The 18,501-nt window shown below is 38.8% G+C and overlaps 1 protein-coding gene across 1 annotated transcript; it reads right to left on the bottom strand.

Annotated features, from left to right (window-relative positions):
* Positions 1–8,191: 8,191 nt before the first annotated feature.
* On the bottom strand, positions 8,192–17,416 carry LOC140155362 (nuclear cap-binding protein subunit 2-like). Its single transcript, XM_072178176.1, has 4 exons — positions 17,274–17,416; positions 14,161–14,342; positions 13,329–13,467; positions 8,192–10,521 (listed from the first exon to the last, which is right to left on the bottom strand). Exons 1-4 carry the CDS (start codon positions 17,334–17,336, stop codon positions 10,423–10,425), a joined length of 483 nt encoding a protein of 160 aa, XP_072034277.1. The 5' UTR covers positions 17,337–17,416; the 3' UTR covers positions 8,192–10,422.
* Positions 17,417–18,501: the final 1,085 nt, after the last annotated feature.

The following is an 18,501-nucleotide window of genomic DNA, read 5'->3' as shown; positions in this document are numbered from 1 at the left end:
AATAGACACTGCTAGCTGGTAGAATTACAACAAAAAAATCTTATCTTTACACATGGGCAGCGTATACGTAGTAAAAGCACTCCCACATTTTTTGTATTGACACATTAACCATGTTAAGGTTAGCAACTATTTTAAACTGTTGCGATTTGGTAGTTCACAGCATCTTGCGAGTGTAAGGCATCATTTCATAGCGAGTGTGTAGAAGAATTCAAATAATCACAGATATACTTTTACAGGTCATGTGGTTCTTGAGTAATGTTGTAAATAGGGCTGAAACAACAACACTCAGTTTTGTAAAAAAAAGTACATAACTCATTAACAACAATAAATCAAGCAAGTTTTAAAAGTATATGATTTGTAGAATGAACTTTTGCAAAACATCAAAGTGTTGTTTTTCAATAATATATTGATTTAGATAGTGGAAATCCAATTTTTGACTGCTTCGACCAATTGCAAAATACTGCGTCTACCCTTAACGTAAAAATTGAAAGAAAAAAAGATTTTCAGAATACCAATTAACTCTAGACTTCAAAAGATATATTTCAGCACTCGAAATGTTATTTATGGCTTTAAGGTTCTATCAGTAAATATATAATGTATAGAATTGACTTAATACTAAAAATGAAAATTAAAAGTAGGTAGACCCTATCATGCTGGACATTTAAAGGGGCATTTCGTGATCCACAGCCTCATCCCCCCACTTTTCTCCAAAAAAGTTGAGATTTTTATATCACTGGAAACCTCTGGCTACATAATGTTTATGTACAAAATATTTCTTGCAGATTAATTCGTTTTGCAAAGATACCGTGAAATTTGAATTTCGTTCTGGTGCACCAGAACGAAATTACAACGCATTGTCTATGGAGCAGTGTAATACACATAATCATGCATAACTCGCAAACGCAAAATCGGAATCAACTGAAATTTTGGGAATAGGCTTTTTTCGTGGATATGTACTGAAAAATGTCATAAAAAGAGGATGCTAGGATCACGAAATACTCCTTTAATAGAACCTTTACAGTGCAAATATTACATTATTTTTGTATCATTTTTACCCGGCATTTTTAACCTCCGAGGTTTTTTTTATAATACTTTTTGCTGGGACTTTTTGGTGTGACCTGTGTAACCGCAGTCTTTTAATGCGGTTACATTGTAAAATGCACTTAAACCCTTTTGTTGTAATAACTTGATGAATAAAAGTAGGCCTACTACCTTCATAACCAAACTGCCTAAGTCATTATTACATGTTTCTCATTTGCAATTTTGATTTTCTGAGTAATAAACCCATAATTATTCAAATTTCCAGCCGCATTCTTCATTAACTTGCGGGATACATACAAGAAATTAGTATAGAACTAAAATTCTGGTTAAGTATATGCCTACGTTGATAAAGTATTGGTTAAAACCCCGGGGCTTGAATTGTGATACATAAGGACTCGGACTCGAGCTTTGAGGACTCGGACATCAGAAATTGGCAGGGACTCGAACTCGGACTTGGACACCAAGGACTCGGATGACGAGGACTCGACTACAACACTGATTATGGGTTTATTACTCAGAAAATCAAAATTACAAATGAGAAACATGTAATAATGAATTAGGCAGTTTGGTTATGAGGGTGACGCCATTTAAAGACATTTTATTTGATTTTCTAACCATGCATCATGTTCGACCTTTCTCTTTTTGAGGCCGTTTTATACCATTTGGCCTCCCATGCATTGCAAACTAGTAATTTTGATCAAAATAAAAGGTACTATATTTAGATATCTGAATACTTTTATATAGTAGCAATATGTATTCCAAGTAAAACAGCATTGCATTGACCTTTTTCAATTTGATTTTCTAACAACCATGCATCGTGTTTTTGAGACAACCATGCATCGTGTTTTTGAGACATTGTAGCGATCAGTCCCATTTCGTATTTATATGTATTCCATGCAAGTGTAACAGAATTTCTGATGAAACCATATATTTTAAGATATCTCAAAATATCTTTTCCTTTGGTGTCTTTTATTTTACTGAATTTTGCAGTAAATTACGGTATTTTACCAAAAATCACCCGGTAAAATACCGGGTACCTGAGGTTTATTTTATTTACCGATTTAGAACACTGCGGGTGGCCGCACATCCCCGTCACACATTTTTAGCGGTTAATTCCCGGGAAAACATGAATCTGGCACTTCTATGGGCCATAAATAACATTAACATCAAATATATCTATTTGTAGGCTAAATGGTGCTGTAACGTGTTAAATCTTTGATTTTTGGATACAGGAGCTTACAGGCTCTGGGGGTAGTTCGTGTACACTGCAAAAGTAACACCAAGGCAGGGGCGTAGCAAGAGCATCAGGGGCTCATGGACAAGGAGCAGTACGGGCCCTTTTAACCAGGCGAGATTTAGCCTACCTTATGGGGCCCTGGGCCAGGCCAAAGTTTGGAGGCCCCAAAGTCACGTGCCGAGGAAGGCATATGTGCACTCAAGTCAGTGGCCAAGTTTTGGTTTAACTAAAGGGGGACTAAGGGGGACTAACATATTTTGTTCAGTTCAATTTCAGACTATATTGGCCCCAGATCAACATGAATGTTTAGAATATAGAAAGATTTAAACTCTTGATCTCAATACAAAATATTTACCTCCGTAATTTTCAGCTGTTGCTACTACAGCCTTCGTCAGCGGAATGACCCGATCGTGCACTCTTGAAGTGTGACGTAATGACCGGGTCATAGACCTTTGGTAACTTGTAGCGCCCTCCGTCTTTGTTCAGAGATGGTTGGTTGGCCCTGATGTGGATGGCCTCCTTGACTCCTCTCTCAAACCAGCGAGGTTCCCTATCCAAGATTTGGACTTTGTCCAGGTCGACGTGATGGCCCGGTGACTCTATGTGGATATGTTTGGAAACCTCAGACGAAGTTGTGCTAGGACGTCTATGTTCGAGAAATCTGGTCTTGAGAGAACGTTCAGTCTCTCCAATGTACGATTCTTTGCAGGTGCCTCTTGTAGTCTGCCCCTGGCATGGAATCAAGTACACTGGACCAGTTACGTCCTTTTTTCAGTTTTGTCTTTTGGCGCCACTAAAAATTGGCGCAGTGTCTGTGTAGGTTTAAATGTTACCCGTATACCGAATTTTTGGAAATTCCTTCGAAGAGCCTCCGAAATCCCTTTGATATACGGTAACACGATCTGTCCTTTGTTTGTAGTACTACTGTCCTTATTCGCGTTTGATTTTGCGCTCTTGGGCTTATTGATTTTGTCAAAGACCCATGGCGGGTAGCCACACTTGGAGAGAGCTTGCGTAATATGCTCCTTTTCCTCAACAACCACTTGGTGATCACTGTCTCTGCACGATGGAATAGAGTCTGTATTACACCAAACTTGTGTTCTAACGGGTGGTTGGAAGAAAAATGCAAATATTGATCCGTGTGCGTTGGCTTACGGTATATCTTGATCTCTAAGCTGCCGTCAGCTTGGATCACGGTCGAAGTATCCAGAAACGCGAGGGATGTTGCTATTTGAAACCGCGCGAAGCGCGACATTTTTTACAATTTTGCCCTATTTTGACCAAAAAAACATGCCGTTATTGGGGTTAAAACTAAAAGAAAGATGCATAGGGCAATTTTGGGGACCCCAAATTTTTGGGGCCCTGGACTCGGGCCCATCTGGCCCAATGGTATAAAAATCCGGGCCTGCTCTCCATTATCAGCCCTTATTTAATTTTCGCTTTTGTGCTCGGGGCCCCTGAACCCTCGGGCCCATGGACTTCGTCCACCCTGTCCCCCCGCTTGCTACGCGCCTGCACCAAGGGTGTTAATTTTAACACCGAAGTGTTTTGGGAGGACCACACCCACGGATGTTGATTACAGTGTCTACGAAACTGCGGGGTGTTGATTTGACTTTGCTAATGTAGCATTTATGTAGTTTTACCAGGACCCGAGTTGCATTCATTGTAGCATTAATGTAGTTTTACCAGGACCCGGGTTGCATTCATTGTAGCAGTAATGTAGTTTTACAAGGACCCCGTGCATTGCATGATAGCATTAATGTAGTTTTACCAGGACCCAGGTTGCATTCATTGCAGCATTAAAATAGTTTACCAGGACTCGGGTTGCATTGCATGAGAGCATTAATGTGGTTTAATCAGGCTCTGGTAGTTCGTGTACACTGCAAAAGTAACACTTAATTTTAACACCGGTACCGAAGTGTTCTGGGAGAACCACACCACGGATGTTGATTACAGCGTCTTCGACACTGCGGGGTGTTGATTTGACCATGCTAATCGACCAGTGTATTATATGCATTATAGCATTTATGTAGTTTTACCAGGACCCGGGTTGCATTCATTGTAGCAGTAATGTAGTTTTACAAGGACCCGGGTTCCATTGCATGATAGCATTAATGTAGTTTTACCAGGACCCGGGTTGCATTCATTGTAGCATTAATGTATAGTTTTACGAGGACCCGGGTTGCATTGCATGATAGCATTAATGTAGTTTTACCAGGACCCAGGTTGCATTCATTGCAGCATTAAAATAGTTTACCAGGACTCGGGTTGCATTGCATGAGAGCATTAATGTGGTTTAATCAGGCTCTGGTAGTTCGTATACACTGCAAAAGTAACACTTAATTTTAACACCGGTACCGAAGTGTTCTGGGAGAACCACACCACGGATGTTGATTACAGCGTCTTCGACACTGCGGGGTGTTGATTTGACCATGCTAATGGACCAGTGTATTATATGCATTATAGCATTTATGTAGTTTTACCAGGACCCGGGTTGCATTCATTGTAGCAGTAATGTAGTTTTACAAGGACCTGGGTTGCATTGCATGAGGGCATTAATGTAGTTTTACCAGGACCCGGGTTGCATTCATTGTAGCATTAATGTATAGTTTTACGAGGACCCGGGTTGCATTGCATGATAGCATTAATGTAGTTTTACCAGGACCCAGGTTGCATTCATTGTAGCATTAATGTAGTTTTACCAGGACTCGGGTTGCATTGTATTATATCATTAATGTAGTTTTACCAGAGCCCGGGTTGGATTGTATGATAGCATCAATGTAGTTTTAACAGGGCCCGGTTTGCATTGTATGATAGCATTAATGTAGTTTTACCAGGACTCGGGTTGCATTGCATGATAGCATTAATGTAGTTTTACCAGGACTCGGGTTGCATTGTATGATAGCATTAATGTAGTTTTACCAGGACTCGGGTTGCATTGCATGATAGCATTAATGTAGATTTACCAGGACTCGGGTTGCATTCATTGTAGCATTAATGTAGTTTACTAGGACTCGGGTTGCATTGTATGATAGCGTTAATGTAATTTTGCCAGGACTCGGGTTGCATTGTATGATAGCATTTTATGCAGTTTTACCAGGACGGACCGGGGTTGCATTGTATGATAGCATTAATGTAGTTTTACCAGGACCCGGGTTGCATTGCATGATACAAAGTAGTTTACCAGGACTCGGGTTGCATTGCATGAGGGCATTAATGTGGTTCTGGGGGTAGTTCGCGTACACTGCAAAAGTAACACCAAGGGTGTTAATTTTAACACCGAAGTGTTCTGGGAGGACCACACCCACGGATGTTGATTTACAGTGTCTTCGACAATGCGGGGTGTTGATTTGATTTTGCTGATGGACCAGTGTTCACACTTTCCCACTGTTCTGATCTGAGAGGACCACACCACCAATGGGTGTTGTGTTAACACCAGACTTTGGTGTTAACATTAATTGGTGTAACCATGGTAACATTGTAATATTGTAACAGCATGTATTTTCAGATTATAAATAACGTTGAACTGTAAGCAGTCCAGCAAAGTGCAGTGTAGTTTGTTGTTGTTTTTTTCAAGGTGGTGTTAACATGGTTAATATAACACCATAAGCCATAACACCAGCTCAGTGTTGCAAATTTAACACCAGAGTTTTTGCAGCGTACAACTGCAAGACTCTTCTAGTGCCCCCCCGACAAAAAATGAAAGAAAAAAGTGCCCTCTGACAAAAAATAAAAGGGAAAATCAGGAGGGCAAAGGAAAAGAAAAGGGGCAAGGAGCCCTTTTCTACCGAAATTCAGCCTGAAAATACACAATTTTTCCGCGCTACGCGCGCATATTGCAAAAATTCAGCCCTTTCCATCCTGACAATGGACAAAAATAGTATAAAATACCATTTTTTGCGCGCTACTCGCGCACATCGTCCCAATAAGGCCTTTTGTCTCTACGTATTGTATGATGCAACTGTAATTTTTCCCCCCCTGGCCAGAAAAGCTGGCTACGCCCCTGACCGTCACCCTCATAACCAAAGTGCCTAAGTCATTATTACATGTTTCTCATTTGCAATTTTGATTTTCTGAGTAATAAACCCATAATTAATCAAATTTCCAGCCGCATTCTTCATTAACTTGCAGAATACATCAAAAGAGATGAATTCCACAACTCAATAAAGAATGCGGCTGGAAATTTGATTAATTATGGGTTTATTACTCAGAAAATCAAAATTTTGATTAATTATGGGTTTATTACTCAGAAAATCAAAATTGCAAATGAGAAACATGTGATAATGACTTGGGCACTTTGGTTATGAGGGTGACGATACAGATAATCTAATGATAAAAAAAAATATTGTAAAGGGAAGTTCATAGCTAGTTCGTTAAATTTATCATAATTAATCATAATACAAATTAGGCCAACAAAATTCAAGTGATATCAATTAGATCATGTATTTCTTACGGAAATAGATGTTTACAACTCTGCCCCGTTTTGATCAAAAACACCGAAGGGACGAAATCAAAACTTGACCGGTGGTTGACCGCCGGTTCCGTCCGGTTGCTATTGTTCTAAACAATGGTAAGCGGACGCAAACGGTGGTCAAACGCCGGTCGAGTTTTGATTTCATCCCTAACAATAGGTACATAGGCTATTTCCTACTATAACTTCCGTGTTCCTCAATATAATGGAGTAACAAAGACTATTGTTATAGTAACCCAATTTGCGATAATTCAAACAGATAAGTCATGTGTGTTAACTCTCTCCGCGCTGGTGTAGACTGCAGACGAAAAGTTAAAAAAAATTCAAAAATTCAAAAGATTTCAGAATTGTAAATTTTCATGACCATATTTGGAATCATCATGAAAAATGCATTGAAATGAGTATAAACAAGCCCAGTATTGGTTCAGTGGTTCTTAAAATAGTTCTTGATATTTTGAGAAAATATTTCAAAACTTGGGACTTTTTATAATATGGATAGCACGAAGAGCATTAAGATTAAATTATGAATTATGATTATGGTTTATGCAATTTAATAAGATAATACATATGCAATATCAGGAATCGGTCTATTCATGAATTCATATAACTTGTTGTGAAGGACGATATTCACGATTTGGTAAACAAGTTGCCCCTGGTACAAGATGAGACGTTAATATTAATTATGGAAATGTATTAAATTGTTTTGAACGTATAGGCCTACTTAATTTATAAGCTCCACGTCATCAAATTTCATAACCATAACTTTTGCTGAGTATGAAGTTACTCCGATGTTCTGCACCCACCGCAAAACCTCCACTATCGGAGTTCCTGCGGACGCCGCAAAAACTCAAAAATCGGAGGATTTGTGCCGGTACACAACTAGATCCACCTACTCTTTTCGATAAGACCGGCAACTTTTTACGTGTTTAGGTTTGACTCGTCTGACACACGGGATCGCCATTCCCGGGTCGCCATTTTACGTGATCCTTCGAACTACGAGACACCGGGCACTCGCTGTGTATACCTGCACTTTTTTTTATTATCAAAAGCATCTTTCCAGTGCATGAGTGGTTACACACATTAGCAAGGCCCTGAAGTCCATACAATATTTTCTGGCTCCAAATTTGCATCAGCTGAGAGTGACCCCAAGTAGGACTAATTCAAATTTGCAGTGTCAGGACTGTCAGCTAAAGTCCCATGGTCATGTTTTAAATTAGTTGTGTTAAAGTAATGTTGTGAAATGATGATATAGTAGATAGATTTACACTGCTGAACAGTGGTGCACCTGAAAATATGCGGGACTTCCCAAAATTCAACCCAATCCAATCCATGGCTAGAAGTGCAAGTCCTGTGTACCACCCCTGTTGTTGGCGTGTCTTCACCTTACATTATGTATTCATATCCCATTCATATCCAAAAAAAACACAACTAAAAATATAATATTCAGTTTCATTAAAAAGTCTTTTATTTCATTTGGCAGGTCAAAGCCAAAGTAAAAAGTTATACATGACATGTTATTTTTCCAAATCCAACTTTTCTCTATGCTAACATTGGTTATGAATCTTATAACAAAATGGTTGGTTTGTCGATAATAATTGTACTTTTATTCATGAAAAACACACTTGTATCACAAAGTAAAAAGTTCACAAAAATCCTAACAGATGAACTTTGACACGTCATCTATCCAGCTCAAAGTTTTGTGACATGTAAAAAGAACATTGGAGACACCAACAGACTGCACACTAGCGCCCAAAAGTGGATTGTACATGTGACGTAAGATAATGGGCCTCCACGTATCTGTTCGTGGTGTTTGATGATCTTTTCCTTATCAAGATTGCTTCTCGGATATAGCGGGCTCCCAAATTACATTTTTCCTCGCGAATGCAATACAATCCACTTCTGGGTGCTAGAGTGCCCTCTGTTGGTGTACAGAAGTTAGATCTAAAAATACATCACTCTGAAGATGGCCATCGCCCAAGATGGTCCAAACTGTCATGTCAGTAAAACATAATTGGTTTTGACAAGATGAAATGTGTATTCTACAAGTTTCTATAAACGTAATGATTAATGAACCTCTTCAAAAAAGAAAAAATAGCCTTTCTCTAATCTTAAGGAATGTATCTCTTTATTTTCCAAATTCCTTTGTTTGAATGCCAAAATTGAATATAATGTGTAGACATGCCACAAGATTAAGTCAATAACATTGCAGTCCATTAAACTTTGGACAGATGCCAGTGCACCACAGAGAAAGGAATCGGAACAAATGGCAGTGAAATAATTGGGCATAAGCCCTCATGGTTTGAATGGAGCTCATGATTCCTGGGTAAGCCATCATTCTACAATAAGTGTCTAACAAATTACGAACTGCCTTGTGTGCCTTTGCATTTGTATTTAAGATATCACAATTGGATATCACCTTGGAAAATATATGGTAGCAAAAGCACAACAATTTTGTCTAGTGCACTTCATGGAATGATTGGCCCTACCTCATAATGACTGTGCACATGCACACCAATTGGCCCTCAAAAATAATGATAGTGTTTTGTTCCTTATTCATCTATGATTTCAACACACATGCATTCTTAGCTGAATTGTTGTGTTTTCCTCCATATTCTAGTCAAATTCGGCATTCAACTGTGTTGAGGCAGTTACCAATTGGTGCTCACTACATATGAACTCACAAACACGCTGTTCTTTTCTACTGCCTTCTATTATACAAATATTACATGCCTATGAGTGTGATAGTTCAAAATATATCATGAGGTCAAATTTTGACTTTTCTATTTCACGAGGTGTAGCCGAGTGAAATAGATCAGTCAAAATTTGACCAAATGATATATTATACTATTACACAAATATTGGCATGTAATATTTGTTTTAGATCATGATATCACATGGTTTCTTTTAATGCCATGTGATAGTAAAAACTATCACACAGCTAAAGTCACTGTAATCATGATATAATTCATAATATACACACGGACAGGTGCATTTGTGTACCTGTAGTTCAACGTTTTGTGTGCATTTTGCCATTGTGGCAAATGCAGTTCCAATTTTCGTCCCATCTGCAAAAATGTGTCTCTGTGACAACTCATCAAGAAGAAGAACAAGCTCTTATCTGAACAATGTTGATGATTTGCGTGGAAAATCGCAAAAGACACCAGAAAAATAAGCTTTTATTCGCAATTCCAATCATGCATGCTCAGAACTTTGATATCGGGTACCGTACACCAATGGGAGATGAATCCAATCTCCTCCTTTGACAGCCATGTCAATGAACTTAAAACTTTTCAGGAATTTTACTTTTCGTATCATGATTAATAAAACTGGAAGTTCTAACCTGACACAACCACTTTTAATTTGTCAGGCTTTCAAGCAAGACATCAAGACCAAATGCTATGCAAAACACAAGTATAAAAAAGCATCATTTTACAAAGTGCAAAGTTCAACCCAATTGATATACTGTGCAAGTTTATCTCTCATGCATATTACCCACAATACACTCTTGTATCATGTGCGATTGGAATTGCGAAAGGGCTGATTGCAGCGGCGAATGGAAAACGCAACATTTGTCGCAACAGAAATATGCAAGCAAAAACGCTGCAGTATCTGAACAGTCATTTTCTCATTGAGCAGTCAGTTGTAATAAATAGATATACACATGAGACAGTGATCAGAAGATTTGGTCTCCAATGGCTTGCATCTGTTTCAGCGCTGCTTTCCCGTAGCCTCCCCTGCCTGTGTCGTAGTCTGTTCTGTACTCATCTCTTACCTGAAATTAATAAAACAAAGAAATACAATAAATGAATCAAATGTAAAAATTGGGAAACTTTTCAAGCATTATTTATTTTCATCAAATAATCATCGTGACATCATTCATTCGTCAATTCTTCATATCTTTCATCAGTGCTGTTGGAATAAGGCAAAAAAAAAAAAAGGTTTGTCTCAAAGCTCGCGCCCGCATTTGTAAAATCACACGATTTGAAAAAAAGAAATGCAGAATTTTTTTTATTATTTTTTCCAGGAAAATTTCCAGCCGAATATCAGATTTTTTTCCTCGAAATACCATAAAAATACCAAGTCGGGAATAATAATAATAATTTTTTTAAAAATCGCATTTGGTATTTGTTTTCAAACCACTTGAGACAAACCTTTTTTTGGGGGGGCCTAATAAGGACCAGCGAGCAACCACTATTCTAATCTGCAGCACTTTGCAAACTTCTGTCAAATTTACTCCAAAAAACCTGCTTTATGTTATGCCTTCTCTACATAACCTTTGAATTAAAACAGTTTACCGCTACTTTTATATGTTCAATGAGAGTTTACTATAGATTTCCCAGTCTTGTGTGCCCACAGTGATTTTCAAAGCCACTTGGTCCATCCAATTTCAAATGCAGCATATCAAACAATATTTATCTTGGCAAACTCACTGGCAATTTCAATTGATAGTGAATAGATTGATAAGTGAGTGACTGACTAAATGGTTAATTTAATTGTTTGATCGACTGATTTTTCAACAAATTTTGTTTACTATGTTAAAATCAGTGGTGTAGCCAGGATTTTGGAACCTATTTTTGACCCAATTTTCACCAGCATCTTTCGTCTACCGATGACCTATATGAACCGACAGTCATGATGAACAGGGGGGCACAGACCTCCCTAGCCCAGCCCCCTCACTGGCTATGCCACTGCTGTTAATCCTTTGTCTTACCTGTCCTCCACTCTTCCCTCTGCCATATTGTCTGCCCTCTATAAACCCAGCATCCCAGTCTGATCTCACTATGCGATCATCTAATCGTGTACCACTAACGTAACGCATACAATTCTCTGTCTTACCTGTCCTCCACTCTTCCCTCTGCCATATTGTCTGCCCTCTATAAACCCTGCATCCCAGTCTGATCTCACTATGCGATCATCTAATCGTGTACCACTAACGTAACGCATACAATTCTCTGTCTTACCTGTCCTCCACTCTTCCCTCTGCCATATTGTCTGCCCTCTATAAACCCTGCATCCCAGTCTGATCTCACTATGCGATCATCTAATCGTGTACCACTAATGTAACACATACAATTCTCTGTCTTACCTGTCCTCCACTCTTCCCTCTGCCATATTGTCTGCCCTCTATAAACCCAGCATCCCAGTCTGATCTCACTATGCGATCATCTAATCGTACCACTAATGTAACGCATACAATTCTCTGTCTTACCTGTCCACCACTCTTCCCTCTGCCATATTGTCTGCCCTCTATAAACCCTGCATCCCAGTCTGATCTCACTATGCGATCATCTAATCGTGTACCACTAATGTAACGCATACAATTCTCTGTCTTACCTGTCCTCCACTCTTCCCTCTGCCATATTGTCTGCCCTCTATAAACCCAGCATCCCAGTCTGATCTCACTATGCGATCATCTAATCGTGTACCACTAATGTAACGCATACAATTCTCTGTCTTACCTGTCCTCCACTCTTCCCTCTGCCATATTGTCTGCCCTCTATAAACCCAGCATCCCAGTCTGATCTCACTATGCGATCATCTAATCGTGTACCACTAACGTAACGCATACAATTCTCTGTCTTACCTGTCCTCCACTCTTCCCTCTGCCATATTGTCTGCCCTCTATAAACCCTGCATCCCAGTCTGATCTCACTATGCGATCATCTAATCGTGTACCACTAATGTAACGCATACAATTCTCTGTCTTACCTGTCCTCCACTCTTCCCTCTGCCATATTGTCTGCCCTCTATAAACCCAGCATCCCAGTCTGATCTCACTATCGATCATCTAATCGTGTACCACTAACGTAACGCATACAATTCTCTGTCTTACCTGTCCTCCACTCTTCCCTCTGCCATATTGTCTGCCCTCTATAAACCCAGCATCCCAGTCTGATCTCACTATGCGATCATCTAATCGTGTACCACTAATGTAACGCATACAATTCTGTCTTACCTGTCCACCACTCTTCCCTCTGCCATATTGTCTGCCCTCTATAAACCCAGCATCCCAGTCTGATCTCACTATGCGATCATCTAATCGTGTACCACTAATGTAACGCATACAATTCTCTGTCTTACCTGTCCTCCACTCTTCCCTCTGCCATATTGTCTGCCCTCTATAAACCCTGCATCCCAGTCTGATCTCACTATGCGATCATCTAATCGTGTACCACTAACGTAACGCATACAATTCTCTGTCTTACCTGTCCTCCACTCTTCCCTCTGCCATATTGTCTGCCCTCTATAAACCCTGCATCCCAGTCTGATCTCACTATGCGATCATCTAATCGTGTACCACTAACGTAACACATACAATTCTCTGTCTTACCTGTCCTCCACTCTTCCCTCTGCCATATTGTCTGCCCTCTATAAACCCTGCATCCCAGTCTGATCTCACTATGCGATCATCTAATCGTGTACCACTAACGTAACGCATACAATTCTCTGTCTTACCTGTCCTCCACTCTTCCCTCTGCCATATTGTCTGCCCTCTATAAACCCCCCATCCCAGTCTGATCTCACAATGCGATCATCTAATCGTGTACTGCTAATGTAACGCATACAATTCTGTCTTACCTGTCCTCCACTCTTCCCTCTGCCATATTGTCTGCCCTCTATAAACCCCGCATCCCAGTCGGACCTCACTATTCGATCATCTAATCGTGTACCACTAACATAACGCATACAATTCTCTGCATCCTCTCGTGTGTAATATCTGAATAAAGTGCATCTATTAAGGAAAACCAGTACACAACCTACAAAACATCTGAGAAGGTCTAACATCTTGTTGGCCAGGCCAATTAGCCAGGTTTGTGCAGTAAGGCCTCAAAAATAAATTGTTTGAATGTTTGATTGGCGTAACATAAAAAAAAAATAGGGTAGGTAGGTCGCGATTTTTTAAAATATTTTTATTTTTTACATTTTAAGCTATAAATTGCATTCGATATTTTAAAGGCATTGGAACTTCTTTTTTTTTATAATTTTAATTTCTTAATTTTTTAGTCTAGGGTCGGGCCTACTTATAGAGTCCGTCAGGTTACGCCAATCAAACAATTTTTTTGTAGGCCTAACCATGGTAACTAAATACCAGCAATTACTTAATGTTTATACTAGGATTTGGGCAGGTAACCTTGTCCTTACCTATTAATGTTCTTTCAGATGGCAGGACCTTGGCGAGTTGGAAACTATCATTTCCCGGATTGTCATTTAAATTGCTTTTAGTGTTTTTTCATGTTTGTAATTTATGACAATTGAAATAAATATTATTATTATTATTATTATCATAGATTATGTTTTGCCGTTAAATGTTGAGCATTTGTGACACTTTATGAATAAATCCAGATGTTTTGTTAACTCTTCAAAACTCTGTAACAATCAAAGATATTAGAGCCAACGATAAAAAGGATACTCGACGAAGCAAAATCCACATGGCGTTTTCCTGATCTTGTCCAGCCCCATGATGATACGCTTGAGATCACCACATTTGGAGAAAAGTTCATGTATTTGTTCCTCTGTGGTATAAAATGACAAATTCCCAATGTAAAGCGTTGTACTCAGTTGCAACTTCTTTTCTTGTTCTGTCAGGCTTCCCTGGAAAAATACAAAATACAACATTATGTATATGTAGGTAAATAAATGGAAAATAAAAATAATTGTTTTTTGACATACTTGCCATCATGGAGTTATTAAGCCTATTCTGTTTCTGCAGGAAATATTTATATTTTGGATATTGGCCTGATTTGTTTAATTCTTGACCAAATATTAAGGGGTACTACACCCCTGTGGTAATTCGTGACTATTTTTGCATTTTTCTCAAAAATAATAACACACTGGTAACAAAAGTTATGTATATTATTGGGGCAAGGAATCAATTGCTACACTGAAATTTCAGTGACTCAAGACAAGCGGTTCAGTATATATGATAGGAAATGAGGTACATTCTAGCGGTACCTCTTTTCTTATCATAAATAATGAACCGCTTGTCCTGGGTCACTAAAATTCCAGTGTAGTAATTGGATTCCTTAACACTATAATATATATAACCTTTGTGTAGCATTGTGTTATTAGTTTGTGAAAAAAATGCAAAAATAGGAACAAATTTATCGAGGAGTGTAGTACCCCCTTAAGGCCAAAAATATGAATTTCTATTTTTACTATCAAATCTGACTTTTGAAATAAATGGAAGTTTTAAAGCGGTCTAATTGGCTAAATTAGATTTGCTAGAGACTTGAAAATGGCATAATTGGTATACAATTTCATGAAAATTAAAAATAAAATGGATTGTGCACATGCGTGTGGAATTGCCACGTCTCTGAAATTCTGCAATATCATTATAATTATGCATGCTTTTTGCCAAAATACACTTGACATGACATGTATGACGTGCCCAGACTGCACTGGGATGGGCAAAGCCATCTGTTGATTTGACATGGAACATACTTGGCAGTGGGGTTTGACCCCCACCCTTTTTATTTTACACGGACCCTTTTTATTGAGGCACCCTTTATATTGAAAATTCTTGACCCCCACGCTTTTTACTGAGGCACCCTTTTTGCACACTTTTTGCTTTTTCCCCTATTTGTATACATTCATTAAGTCACAGGCAATTTGGTTCGAAGTAAATCAAGTAGGGCCTACACCGAATTCTGCACTATCATCACATGATAACCTAGGATGTAAACATGCATCAATTGGAATTTTATCTTGCGATATGGTTTGCTGGCAGTGGTTTGGCACTTATTCTTGTAGTTTGGCACTTATTCTTAATGGAAACTAGGATGATTTTATCATTCAATGAAAATATATTGTAAGCTGGCACTCCCACCCTTTTTATTTTACACCCACCCTTTATATCAATCCACCCTTTTTACCAACAAAGTTTAAACCCCCACCCTTTTGAGGATTTTCCAAATTTCCAAGTGGCACCCTTTAAAAAGGGTGCCCTGCCAACAGTGTGGAATGATCCACCTGTATACAAATGGAACTTATACAATGTACCATGGTTCATTAAAAAAAAAATCTATAGCTGTTCAAACTTCATTCTTCTTTATACTGGCCTACATCCCTGGTGGAATCAAGTGGTCAGGGTAGTGCTCATGCAAATGATATTTAGTTATTCTGGTTGGTTGCTTTGCTTGGTAATTTTCTACTGCGAATTTGAATTGTTTGGGTTCTGTTATTGAGACCACTGATTCTGCATGTTCTGGAAATGAGTTTCAGTCTTTAAGTTTAACTCTAACTGTTTGGGGGGTATACATCCGGGCGATCATGCCCATATTAGCGTTCCTCATTAACATTATTTGTGGAACTTTATCTAATTTGCATGATTTGTGGAACTCATTAACATTATTTGTGGAACTTTATGCAGCACTTCCGGTTACGCCGTATATCGAAAGCATAGGCTTCTGGTTGTTAAATAGACTTCAGTGAGATAAACACGATGAGGCTACTGTACGGTACATTTCCAATGCGGTGAACTGTGCCGTTTGTATAAAAACATCTTGTACTGGGATTTTGCCAATTATTTTGTCTTTATTTCTTCATGATATCAATATATTTAAAGCCGATACATGTAGCCGGTAGCCGATACATGTAGCTTCACATTCTAGGCAGGCGGCGGATGACATGATCGAGCCGGCAACTTGTGAAACCGCCCGGCCGTATATGGCATTTTCCAATATACTCGGTTAGTTTTGTGGGGTTCATTATCGAACCCCAATGGTTTTAGCTTGTATTATTTATCAACATAGGCCTATTTGTTTGTGATATTTCAAGCGCTTTAAAATTTCAAAATAATCCCATTCAATTACACGGTTGACGATGAAAATTTACTGAATTTAGAGAATGCAATGCGACCACCACCTGATTCTACGCTAGAGACCATTGCATTCAAATCTAGTTGGATTCGCTGAAGCATGACACCGTGTAAGGCAATGGAAGTTCAGAGCTAAACACAGCCGATCACGATCAAAAATGTTGATAAAACTACACTTCAGCAAAATTTTAGACTGTCCAAATTCCAAAATAAGCAAATTTTGCTCAAAAGATACAGTTGACTAATCGAAATAACTTTCATCCAAATTTCAACATTAAAAAGAATAAATAACCTCCAGTGCAAAAAAATTGCACCCCTGTCCGATAGCAAAGCACTCTAGCATCGAATGCGTAACTATGGTGTGCAAATCGAAGCTAGATTTCTTGAGTATTAAAGTCAGACATGAAATTGATGGAATTTAATACTGTTGCCCGATTGTGTTTTTCAGGGTTTTTTAGCCGAGGTGTTGCAGTTAAACTCATTTTCGTTTTGGGAACGAAATAAAAATTATTTGATGAAATGAAATGTATTGATCAAATATAATTTATTTCGACAACATGCACACATCCTTCCGAATTCTGCACCACAAGTGACGTCGGAGCAGAATTCGGAAAGGTTGCATTCTCATGGTTCACGTTTTTTCCCTTTAAAATGCTTGATAATGCCTTATGCTTCTACATAACAATTAAACAATTACTATTACAAACCCTAAAATGTTGATCTCTGTATGAGCTGAGCTCTACCATTCGATCTGACCGAAGAGCACTCATTTTGCTCCCAAACTTTTTGTCTCGTTCCGGCTGTTTTTTGTTGTCTCTGCCTGGTCGTATAGGGTAAGTCTAACAATTCGTTGTGAAGTACGCAATGACGGTCGTTGCAGTTTACGTGAGTACAAATTAATATAGAGTAAACACACTTAGGCTATATTGTAAATGGGGTGGGGGTGGGGAAACGGCGATCATCAGATATTTTAGCTGAACACTGAACTGTAACTCCAAAACAAAACAAATAAATTGAATTTATTTGTTTTGTTTTGGAGTTACAGTTCAGTGTTCAGCTATTTATCTGATGATCGCCGTTTTGCGTGAAACTCCGAGTAATAAATCATGCTGTTAGGCCTATAACATAATTACGCTGTTTTATGTAGGCCTATTTTATTACACGCTCTACTATCTAATAGTAGGCCTATTGAGCACTATCTGCAGCTGTTTTGATTAACTATATATTATATAAATAAATAAATATACAAACAAACAAACAAACAAAAACAAACAAACAAACACCAAAAACCCAACCCTCCAAAAAACAGAAACAAATTCAATTTGTCCCCCCCCCCCTTGAGGCACTCCAAGAAGACCTTAATACTATGGTTCAGTGGTCTGAAGATTGGGGAATGAAATTTAACCCAAAATGTGAAACAATGCGTGTTTCCAGGAAGAGAAGCCCAGGCACCACTTCTTATAGCATCACATACTGCAGTTACTGTCCGTTTTCCTATACACAATACACGTCACAGTGCCCTTTCCCATTGACGCGTGACCTTTACTAGCCGATACGTTAACAGTATGGGGATATGGGTAGCAGGTCGATTCGGACCCAAACCAATTCGGCCACATAGCAGTCAATTCGGCCACACGCCAATTCGGCCACACACCAATTCGGCCACATGCCAATTCGGCCCTGTATAAAACCGCATAGGGTTTCAGTGTGTAGATGTTATGTAATTAAAAGACAAAATGAAAGAGGACAATAAGGGGGATATACCACAATTAAAGACAGGTTAGGTGCCCGGTTTAATGTAATTTTAAGCATAATTTTAAGAAGTATAGGCCTATAGGCCTAATAGTGGAATACATTTTCATGTTTGTAACAGTTTGTTTGTTGTGGAAATCCGATTGATTTGGCAGTTTTGAACCAGATCAATTGCTTTCAATC

This window comes from Amphiura filiformis, chromosome 6 (genome assembly GCF_039555335.1).
Source record: "Amphiura filiformis chromosome 6, Afil_fr2py, whole genome shotgun sequence".
Classification (NCBI taxonomy): Eukaryota; Metazoa; Echinodermata; class Ophiuroidea; order Amphilepidida; family Amphiuridae; genus Amphiura; species Amphiura filiformis.
The sequence above is the reverse complement of the archived record's forward strand: the minus strand, read 5'-3'. Positions and strand labels throughout refer to the sequence as shown.

Excerpts from the sequence above, each read along its gene's own strand:
- LOC140155362 (XM_072178176.1), bottom strand. The coding sequence starts at position 17,336 with ATGAGTGCTCTTCGGTCAGATCGAATGGTAGAGCTCAGCTCATACAGA. Across the intron at positions 14,343-17,273 it reads ACAGAGATCAACATTTTAGG|GGAAGCCTGACAGAACAAGA; the intron begins GTTTGTAATAGT and ends GTATTTTTCCAG. Across the intron at positions 13,468-14,160 it reads TGTGGATTTTGCTTCGTCGA|ATATTACACACGAGAGGATG; the intron begins GTATCCTTTTTA and ends CACTTTATTCAG.